This window comes from Aquarana catesbeiana, linkage group LG04 (assembly GCF_042186555.1).
Source record: "Aquarana catesbeiana isolate 2022-GZ linkage group LG04, ASM4218655v1, whole genome shotgun sequence".
NCBI classification, from domain to species: Eukaryota; Metazoa; Chordata; class Amphibia; order Anura; family Ranidae; genus Aquarana; species Aquarana catesbeiana.
The window spans coordinates 46,611,762-46,623,284 of record NC_133327.1 but is presented as its reverse complement, the minus strand read 5'-3'; the positions used below and the strand labels follow the sequence as shown (position 1 = coordinate 46,623,284).

Genomic DNA, 11,523 nt, shown 5'->3' with positions numbered 1-11,523 from the left:
TTTTTCTAATATTTTTCTCTGCACTTTATTGCACATCAGTGTGTTTGGTTTATATTACTCAGAGAATTAATTTTTTTTTTTATTTTTATTATTTATTTCTTATTTAATATATGTTGATCACTCTTGAACAGCGCCAATTCCCCTATAATAGGATTTCGTTATTCTTCTACATATTTTTGGTAATAAAAATCTCAATAAGCGTATATTGATTGGTTTGCGCAAAAGTTATAGCATCTAAAAAATAGGGGAAAGATTTATGGCATTTTTATTATTTTTTTTTTTACTAGTAATGGCAGTGATCTGCGATTTTTATTGGATCTGCGACATTATGGCGGACAGATCAGACACTTTTGACACATTTTTGGGACCATTGACAAATATACAGCGATCAGTGCTATAAAAATGCACTGATTACTGTGTAAATGTCACTGGCAGGGAAGGGGTTAAAACTAGGGGCCGATCAAGGGGTTAACTGTGTTCCCTCATGTGTGTTCTAACTGTAGAGGGATGGGACTGACTAGAGGAGATGACAGATTATTGTTCCTAGCTAGTAGGAACTCACGATCTGCCTCTCCTCTTCTCACAGAACAGGGATTTGTGTGTTTACACACACACCTTGTCTGCTCTCGTGCCCGCAATCGCGAGTGGCCTGCGGGATCGTGCCGACCTGCCGCAGTATAATGACGGCGGCTGGTCAGCAAGTGGTTAATGATTTTCTTCTATGTGCCTACTTTATTGTGAATGGTTGTATTTCCGGTAATCTGGAACGCTGCTAATATCCGTTATTTTTGCATAAGCCATCCCTTATATAAATAGCCGTATCGTCCGTCCAAGCCACGCCCCTGACAACATCATCTGATGATGAAACATGTAGGGAGGAACCCAAATGTGTGACGCTATCACGTGCTGGGACTGGTGTGCATTGCTGTTTTTATGTATATTTACGATGGCTGGAGCACCATTTAAAAAATAAATTGGCCAAAGTTGGGCTTTAAGGAGAAAATCCTCTGACCATTATATTGCAGGGAAGCATATGAGTTCTCGCGACTTTTTTCCCTCCTGGGTATTCTCCATTGGTATGACTCTTCCTCTTCAGACCCTTCTGAACCCTGCTGTTATGTAATTCTCTCATGGTTTATTGAGGAGTTCTAAGTTTTAGGAAGAGTGGGGAAGATTCATTTTTTTTTACCACTGGCTGTATCCCTATTTGGGAGGTTTCCCTTCACATCCTGGCCAGGTGACAGTTGCTGTAAGATCAGGAAGTGATGGGAAATCCAACATTTTCTAGTTGACATAGAACAAGAGGTAAGAGTATTTATTCCACAGGGGGCATCTGTTCTGATGGAAACTGTCTAGGATGGGATCCCCCCTCCCTTTGGGAATATATATTTTTTTTTTAAAGAAGAAATATACCTAATGGGGCAGCAATGAAAACAATTACTAGAGGTTCTCTCATTTTCCAACTCCGCAAAAAAAAAAAAAAAAAAAAAATCTGCCCATGTACCACTTTAAATTCTCCAAATCCAATGAAATGCAATACAAAAATGGTGATGATATTGTTTATCCAAACATCTTTACCACATTCAACTTTTTTCCACATGTTTTATTTTTTGTCTAATCATAAATATATAAAGTATAGACATTTCACAGCAATATAAATATATATAATATATAAATACATTAAATAACAAAGATATGCTAGGATTTGCAACATACATTGCTACTCAAATAACCACACTTTTAAAGTGCTACTGATTCTTATTATGCATGGTACACAAGAGACCCTGTCACTGGTGGCTATTTTGTCAGCTGACCTAATACTCATTACTTTAAAAACAAGTCACATCACAATTGGCAGCATTCTCTGGAATAAAAGAGAAGCCAGCAATATTGCTGAGTGACAGGATCTCTGCAAAGTGAACTTGTGTAATAAATTATATTTTGCAAAGGAAACGGTTTTGGGAGGTTGGCACTGACCTTTTTTAAAAATTATTTTTAATTTGGTTTTGAAGGTCTATTTTCGAAAAGGTGGATGATCTCCTGCACTGATTATGATAAACCCTACATACTACAATGTTACCCTGTCAGCAGTGGAGTGCTTAGGTTATGGAAACATCAGTGTTACCTCTAGCGATGTCTTAGGGTGACAATTTAGCCTATCACATCAAACTGTCTAACAACCTAAACTTTTTGCTCTAAACATGAAAAATGCTTATCATAATCAGCAAAATCAAGAAGTAGAAATTCTTTCCACATAAAAAAATGGTGTGAAGGCATACAGAAGCAGAGTAGGCCTTTAGGAAGACTCTAAAACACACCAAAACCTTTGCTAAAAGAACCCAGTACAGCAACTGTCTGGCACCCCAAAGGAGTCCAGTAACATCACTCTCGTTCTGTATTATTGCTCTTGGACCATGGGCCGGACGCAGGTGCAGCCAACAGTGACCACCTTCTTCTCCAGCTTAAAGGTGGGGGTACAACCTTTCATCTCTCGGTGGAGGACCAGAATCTCTTGTCTGATGGGGACTGAGTTCAGGTTGATGTCCACATTACCCTCTGCATCCAAACATCCGGTATGGAGACACTTGGCCTCAGCAATTGTAGAGGGGAATCGGTTGTTGTTTACATCATAGCTGCGTAAAAGAAACAACATTATAAGTTATTATTGAGCGACCTCAGGCAACAAGCAAAATGAGTCAGAGAATACTTAGTGGTGTCATTACTCTGCTACTGAGCTAAAAAGACGTTTAACGTATATTGTCTTAAAGTCCAACTCCATACTCTGACATCAGCACCGCTCTGCATATATACACTATAAATGAAGGATACTGTAGCCTCTTAGGGATTAAACCCAAGATGATCATTCATTTATCGTATGTCCTCAGATTTCCCAGTTAAATTACACTGTGGGGTTTATTTACTAAAACTACAGAGTGCAACATCTGGTGCAGCTGTGCATGGTAAGCCAATCAGTTTATAACTTCAGCTTGTTCAGTTAGGCTTTGATTCAAAAAAATTTCTATGCACAGCTGCACCAGATTTTTTAATCTCCAGTTTGAGTAAATCAACCCCTGTTTGTTATTCAACTTGAAATTTGAGGCCTTTTGTGGTAATATAGAAATTCATCAGGAGTCTACTCCAGATTACAGGTGAGTATTGCAGACTAAGCTGCTTTTGTATATTTTTTACAATGCTTGGGGTCTCGGTTTAATAATCAAAAAAATGCCTGACGTGTTATAAAGTGTTTTTGAAGCCAAAACATTTTGTTTTGAATGGAGTGATGAGGGATTATAACCTGTGTCCCCATTAAGAGAATTCACGCTCTCTATTTGTCCTTATAACCACTGCCACCAGGACTAAAAGTGAAAAAAGTTAAGTTGTCACTAGAACAGGAGTAGGGGAATGGAGATACTTGTTTGGGTGACAACTAAGAGAAGAGAAGGTTTCCTTCACTTTGGAGAAATGTCTTTTCATTTCCCTTTTTTGTCTACAGGAAATGAATGTAAATCTCCCCAATGACACATTGATGGCAAAAAAACCTGACATGGATATTAGCCCCTCTCTACTCTATCCAAATACCATTTAAGGAGAACTTTTATAAGTTTAAGATCTCCGGTCCGCTGTCAGGAAGAACTTTGGAACTCTGTCAGAAAAAAAAATCTCTTCAAAGTGAAGGAAAATTGCATCTTTGATACTCTTTACCAAAACAGATACCTCCATTAAAATAATTTCTCATACCTCCTGTTCTAATGACAACTGTAACACATGTTAAATGATCCCTCATTCCTTTCTGGTGTAATGGTCACAATGATACATTGTGAGGTGAATAACAAATTTGAAATAAAAACCTGTAATAGCTCAACCAACCCTGTGGTAGCACATGTCTATGGAACTTCACTCACCATACAAACATGATTAGCAAAAAAGATTTATTGGTGTCAAAAATAAGAAAAAGACATTAAAAAGCATCATGCATACATTAGCATTGAAGCTATTAAAAACAAAAGGACCATCTCTGGACAGGTGGTGCAATTCCACCCAAGTAGCGGGAGTTGTAAAAATGCTGTAGTACAGCTGGGATGATATCCCCAGGTCTAAATGATCTATGAAGAGTGGCCAAGTGTTAAATTAAGGTTGAACTGATATTCAAAAAGGGAGGACGAATGAAGTCAAACCACAAAAGTGGAAGCTATGAGATGGTATCAATGGTTCTCCTGATCTGCATTGGAAAAACTGTACACAAGTAGATGATTGTGGTAGCTGCGAAGAAATGGGGGATCATTGCTAGGTAACAGTGGTCAAGAGGAGGTGTACTGGTAATGAATATAAGTGTCCAATGAAGTGATGTATTTACTTTATAAAGCCACACATCACTTTATTGGACACTTATATTCATTATCATTCCACTTGTACACCTCCTCTTGACCACTGTTACCTAGCAATGCTCCCCCATTTCTTCACATCTACCTTCCACCTTATTTCAATCATCTACTTGTCCACAATATTTCCAATGCAGATCGGGAGAAACATTGATATCACATTGTGAGATGACCATTCTGGTTGGGCATTCCTGATAGTAATGTAGCTTTTACATCCCTTCCACCTACCACATTTTCTTATTGGCCAGTGAGGCAGCCCATCCTAGTCATTGACCAATAGGAAAGTGTGGGGTTCAAGAGGGAGCAGACAAGCTATGACACTACCCATAAGTGTTGGGGATTTACTAATTCAAGAGGGCCTTGCATTTGGGCAGAGGAGGACAATAAAAGCTGCTTCATGTACGCAAAAACATCTCTAACATTCTGCCCTTTATGGCTGTTTTTTTAATGATAGAGTCACTTTAATAACAATCTATAACAATTTTCAAAATCAATAACAAATTTTAAAGTTTTCCCCATAAATTATTTAATGTGCAAAGTGTGAGCTGTCATATATGGTGAACAAAACCTACTTGAATATTTTTGGGGTTTATTCCCAAGCTTCTTGCCCTAGTGATGACACACAGTGAGGGAAAACCCTTCATAGTTGTAACCAGGACAAGTGCACTGAAAGGAAGATTTCCCTCACCTCTTGTTCTGCAACATCTGTCAACTGACGGATGTTCCCTCACTTTCTCTGCCTCACTGAGGCAACAAATGAAGCTAAATATTCCCAACAGGGACGTAAACAGGACAAACGTTGTAACCCATTGCACAATTACTAGTTGCAAATTTCTGACAATTTTTGTATTAAATCTGTCTGTGGGTTCAAGTAGTAAAGGGATTTCCTTTAAGGAAGCTAAGATCCTGGCAATTATGACAGCAAAGAAAGATTACCTGTACTCCCATGGAGAGATGGAACGGGTCCTCACATCACCACTAATGGCGGGAGCATTCTGTCCACTAATGTTCAGATTAACTTTTACTGATGGGGGGAACTTTGTAACAGGGGGACATCCTCCTTTCTTCAGGTGATGGAGATCAAAAGCCGCGATAGGGACCAACAGAGAGTCCCCCAAGAGCAAAATCAGTACAGTGAGCTGGATCTGGGGAATAAAAAGAAGACCAGTTAATGATATATATTTTACAGCACTACTACTGGGATAATCTAGGTCAAATTTCCATTATAAGTAAAAAAAATATGACAACTGATTTTAAAGTATGTTTAAGTAAATATAAGTAAGCATGTTTTTACTTCAAAATCTGTTCTACACAAAATACCAAAAAATTATAATTAGGCATTATTTTGAAATGTATTTATATGTATATTGTGAAACAGAAAATACATTTACAGGCAATAATTAAAGCAAAACTTGTAAGTAATATTAAAGTACCCAAGGTGCACAAGAGAGCGTTTTTTTAAATTGAAAACTTTCAACATTTGATAGTTGGATGGTCTCAAAAACACAGTGGGATTGATTTACTAAAACAGGAGAGTGCAAAATCTGGTGCAGGTGTGCATGGTAGCCAATCAACTTCTAACTTCATCTTGTTCAATTAAGCTTTGACAAAAAAAATAAAACCTGGAAACTGATTGGTTTCTATGCAGAGCTGCACCAGATTTTGCACTCGCCAGTTTTAGTAAATCAACCCCACTACTCCTTGCTCGTACAGCTCCCTAAATGACAAAAAGTAAAATATAGGAATTTCCATTTTGACATACCTTCCCTGCCTCGATAACCTTAAGAACTCAAACAAGATATGTACTGATAAACTCTTTGCAAAACCAGTTATCTATGCCCAGAAATTAAACAGCAATTTCTTCTGTAAAATTCTTCCAAAGTGTCCAAAGAGTACAAAACAAATTGAAATAATACTTTATGTCATAATGTATAAATCATTCCATATGCAAGCCAAAAAAAAATTTCAACTTGGGCATAAAAACATCCTTCAAAAGTCTTATTTTATAGAACAAGATTTGTAATAAATAAACTATTTCCAAAATTGATTTACAGGCAGAGGCAAAAGCAACAAAACATACAGCCCCAAATATTCATCTAAAGCAGCTTTTCTCAACCTTTTTGAGGAAGCCTTGAAATAATTTTCAGGTCTTGGGGAACCTCTGCTAAAACCAATTCATAAGGGGTCAGTGGGACAAATGCTCATTGCACTGGGAAGAATGCCCCTTACAGTGGTGATCAGAATGCCCCCCCCCCCCCATACAGACAACGCTGGAATTTTAATCAAGTGGTAACAAAGATATAGCATTCCCTACGTGTATAGTCCCCACATGGCAGCATGCATACTTCAGCAGCCTCAGAAGCTTCAGAAACGAGAATGAGGTATGTAAAGAACAAAATTAGAAAAACCTATCATTTCAGTTTCCCGAATTACAACTTCAAAAAAATTACACAAAAGGCTGGCTCTTAAATTTGCATGGTTTAAGCATAATGTCAAATCAAGAACTTATATTTCATAATGTATTATAATTTATTATAGATATTTATATAGCAAAAAAAAATGTATCGCACTTACAATTAAAGGTCTCTATCTCACATGCATACACACATACTAGGGCCAATTTAGACAGGAGTCAATAATCCTACCTATATCATGAATATATTTGTATAATCATTTTGCTGCCCTGACTTACAGCAAAAATGTTGCTAAAAAGATAACAAACAACACACTGAACTATTAATTTTGCAAGATATGAAAGCAATGCCTAACCTAAATAAAAAAGAAATATAGTCATTAAAGTGGTCCTCACCATGGTGGCTCTTGTGCTGTCCATAGTTCTTCTCTGTCCTCTATGTGAATGTATCTGCAGCAGGTAGATGCTGTGAGTTGTACATCAGGTTGGGACCCCGGCATTATATAGCCAGCTCTATGGGCTTTCCACTGATCTCTGGTAAGTCTGTGGTTTGGTTTCATTGTAGTATGGTTTCCTCTCTGACATTGGTGTACTAAGCACGCTCTTATTTATTGAGCAGAGGGAAAATCTTACCTTGATAAATCATATTGACAGTGGCCAATTTTCCTGAACTAAAATGTAGTGCTGATAAATCATAGACCATATTTGCATATCTCTACCAGACGTCACTCTGCAATTGTGTCCTGGTTTTCTTTCATAAATAGTTCATGAGCTGTGACTGTGCGTTTGTGTATTCACATTGGCTTGCTGTTGTTTTTTTCTTTTAAAAAGTCAAAAAAAGCAATGGTAAAAATACTAAAGCTACTAAAAAACACATCTTTATTTACTGCTTTAACCACTCTTTGGGCTCATTCATACCTTTCTGCATGCTAAGACATGTTTCATTAAAGTTAATTCGTTTACTTTTTCATTTTTGTAAATCTTATTGAAGTGCCACATTCAGCTGGAATCAGCTTAGATTCGCGCCAATTGACCGTCTTAAAATTTCACACATTAAGCCCCTGTTCACATCTGCATGATTTGACATTTGATTTGACATGTGAAATCGTATGCCAAATCGCAGCCTATTGCCGGCAATGGCACTGTCCCAGTCGGTGCAATGCCGACTTTGTGGCGCCGCACCGATTTCCAATAGTAGTTCCTGCACTACTTTTGGCAACTTCGGGGGGCGATTTCAATAGACATCTGTGCAGGAACCCGCACAGATGTCTTTCAAATCGCCCCCGAACTCGCACTCAAATGCGGGTTTGAAATTGTGTGAGTTCAAACCCACACAATTTCAAACCCGCCTTCAGTGTGAACAAGGGCTCAACATCATTACACATCAAAGATACATTGACACATTGACATATGTCACTTTTATAATATTATAATCATTTCAATTTGAATACAAAAAACGTAACATTACACATTACAGATTCATGAGCATATTAAAGAAACAAAGGGAAATATTTTGGGGATTATGACTTATATGTGATTTGTAAAATTAGTTCTGGATAGGGAAGGAGGACGGGGTACCTAAACACCTTGACAACGGGACAAACAGGGAGATGGAATCTTTCTGGCGGTGACGCAGACAACAATAAAAACCTAAAAATTGTTTAGAACTTCCCAGCTGAATAAAAAAATAAAAAAATACACAGTAATATATATATTTAAGTCACAATATTTGGGGGCAGGGGGCAATAATAAATCTAGCTATGCTAGGTGGTAACTAGCCTGGGTAATTGGTAGGTTGATCCACTGATTCCTGTCTGAGTATCTCTCTTCTGTCAATAGTTGGCCATGTTGCTTTTGGAATTAGAATGATGGATTACCATAAATTTAGATAATGGTTAACTAGGTTGTCTCAGCCAATCAGCAGAAGTTTCTTTGACTGCTGTGTATGCTGGGATAGGCTATTTATTTGGGAGGGGTCAGGTGATCGGAGTTCTTCACACCCAAGGTTACGGCCTGGGTGGGTGTGTGTTGAGAAGCTCCTGGTTGCTAGGCCTGAGGCCTATCCAGGAGGCATGCTGGCTGCTAGGTACACTTAAGGCCTATCCAGCAATTCGGAGTTCCGCAAAGAAGGAGCAGCCAAGGTTAAGCCTGGAGTCTGGGGCGGAACCGCATGTGTTAGAGGCTCGGCCTGAGGGGAGCCTGATCGTTTTTGGAGGTAAAGGAGAAAGTTTGGAAAGGATGAAGTTCTGAAGGAGTACCAGAACAGACGCTTCACTAGCCGGGGACGGTGGAGTGGTGGGAAAGCTTCAGTAGAGACTCACCCAGGAAGGCAGTGGGTAGCTGTGAGTAAAGCTTGAAGGAATATGGCGGGTAGCTGCAAGTAAGGCTTGAAGATAAAGTACAGCGGTTAGCTGTGGGTGAAGCTCGGGAATCCAGCGGGTGCCTGAGAGTCCAAGAAGTCTAGTTAAAGACAGCGAGCTGAGCTTAAAGTGGTTGTAAACTGTCTTATTTGACTTTTACCTATAGGTAAGCCTAGAATAAGGCTTACCTATAGGTAGTGGAAATATCTCCTGCGCCGTCCAGGAGATATTTCACTTGTACTGCGCCAATGTCGTCATCGGCGCATGCACTGTGAAGAAATGGACCACCGTGACTGACGGCTCCAGCACGCATGCGTGGGAGTAACGTCACGTGGCTCCGGCCAGTCACAGAGCCGGAGTCCGCGGCCCCGGCAGGAACAGGGGTGAAGATGGACGCGGCTTGCACAGGGGACAGCTCGAGCTTCGTTTGTAGAAAAGGTGTCACATAATGAGCTGGTATGCATTGCATACTAGCAAATTATGCTTTTAGTTTGCAGAGTTTGCAGGAAGCAAAAGAGGAAGTAAAACCCATCAGGGTTTACTTCCTCTTTAAGGATCTACAGTGGGTTACTGTGAGTTAATCTGGAAGATCTACAGTAGGATACTGTGAGAGACGTGGTTGCTATAGGAGACAGTGTTTGCCACAGGATAAAGATTGCTGCATTCAGCTTAAAGGCCCTCGTTCTGTATTTGAGTTAATTGCTATTGCATTTGCCTAAGGGTGTCCTGTGCCCTAAACCCTTTCTCCCCGACGTTCCGGTTAAGAGAAATAAAACTCTCTCTTTGTTAATTTTTACAAAAGTGACTAGCACCCAATCTTTTCATCTTGAACCACACCCACTATGCCTAGTAACCTGGACCCAGAGAAGGAATTGTCAGTTCTCCCTGACTCTGGGGCTCACCATCAGACCCTTGGAAGTCGGGAACACTTGTTATTGGTGCAGGGACTGGGTGGTATTGGTTCCTAATAGTCAATGGTCGAATACTTTCAGCAAAGTCAAAGTTTTTTTTTTTTTTATAATTCCTTTAAAAGGTAGCGTTTTTAAGGGATTAACTCTAATGTTAGGGTTTAAGAATTCTTTTAGGATTAGGGATAGGATTAGAGGTTGTAAACCCTTGAAATGAAAAATGAACAACGCATATCCCTCGAAGTCTGTACTTGCCTCAATCCAAAACACCAAACTTGATTTCTTTCTGCTCTCTCATTCCTCTGCTATCTGAATCTCTTCTAAAGACCCGTACACACGATCGGACTTTCCGACGGGAAATGTTCGATGACAGGCTGTTGTCAGTAAATCTGACCGTGTGTACGCTCCATCGGACAATTGTTGTCGGACTTTCCGCCAACAAATGTTGGCTAGCAGGTTTTCAAATTTTCCACGGATAAATGTGTGTTGACGGATTTTCCGGGCGTGTGTACACAAGTCCGTCGGACAAAAGTCCAAAGTACAAACACGCATGCTCGGAAGCAGAAGCGGTCAGTCTTGTAAACTAGCGTTCGTAGTGGAGAATTAACATTTGTGACGTGGCAAATTATGAAATCTCTAAATGCAGCGCACATTCTCTTCTTCTTTAATGGGATAATAATGAAGCTGCTTTGCTGGTGATACTGATGGAGTTAATGCAAACACATTTTCAAAGGCTTTTTTTTCTAGTGATATCAAGAATAATATTTTTATGCTTTTTTTTTTTTTTATTTGGGCAAGTTACCACAACACCATTATCCCGTAGTTTTTAAGATCAAAGCTACAACTATGTTGGTGTCCCTTGTTAATTTTACATTGTATTTTGTAAAATGTAACTGCCTACTCCCAAACTGTCATTTGAAGTAAAACACATAGCCAAGTATTATTCTACACAATTTTTTTCTTGTGCATTAAAAAAGAAAACAAAAAAATTAGTAGTTATTTGCCAATAGAACTTAACCAAAAAGTACATTCTATGCATCCAAAAATATAGAAAATATACCAAATCAAATCATTATTCAACCAAAAAAAATAATGCCAAAGCAATAACTCCAAGGCCAATAATAAATAACACGTTATCCCCTCCGGTTCGGCAACAAACTGAAAAGCGCAAAATGAAAAGAGCAAAATGAAAAGTGCAAAAAGAAAAGCGCAAAATGAAAAGTGTGAAATGAAAAGTGCGAAACGAAAAGCGCGAATCAACACTCACCAAATTTCTACTAACACGAAATTAGCAGAAGGAGCCCAAAGGATGGCGCTAAAGAGCTGAAAAATCACATAGTACGTCTAGTACATCACTATGTTCGTAATTGTTGGCCAACAATTGTGTGGCCGTGTGTATGCAAGACAAGTTTGGGCCAACGCCCTTTGGACAAAATTCCACAGTTTTGTTGGCCAACAATCCG

The 11,523-nt window shown here is 39.0% G+C and overlaps 1 protein-coding gene across 1 annotated transcript; it reads right to left on the bottom strand.

The window, feature by feature from the left end:
* Positions 1 to 1,602: 1,602 nt before the first annotated feature.
* LOC141141371 (interleukin-17F-like) lies at positions 1,603 to 7,268 on the bottom strand. The gene is made up of 3 exons (XM_073629035.1): positions 7,189 to 7,268; positions 5,316 to 5,524; positions 1,603 to 2,633 (listed from the first exon to the last, which is right to left on the bottom strand). Exons 1-3 carry the CDS (start codon positions 7,210 to 7,212, stop codon positions 2,399 to 2,401), a joined length of 468 nt encoding a protein of 155 aa, XP_073485136.1. The 5' UTR covers positions 7,213 to 7,268; the 3' UTR covers positions 1,603 to 2,398.
* Positions 7,269 to 11,523: the final 4,255 nt, after the last annotated feature.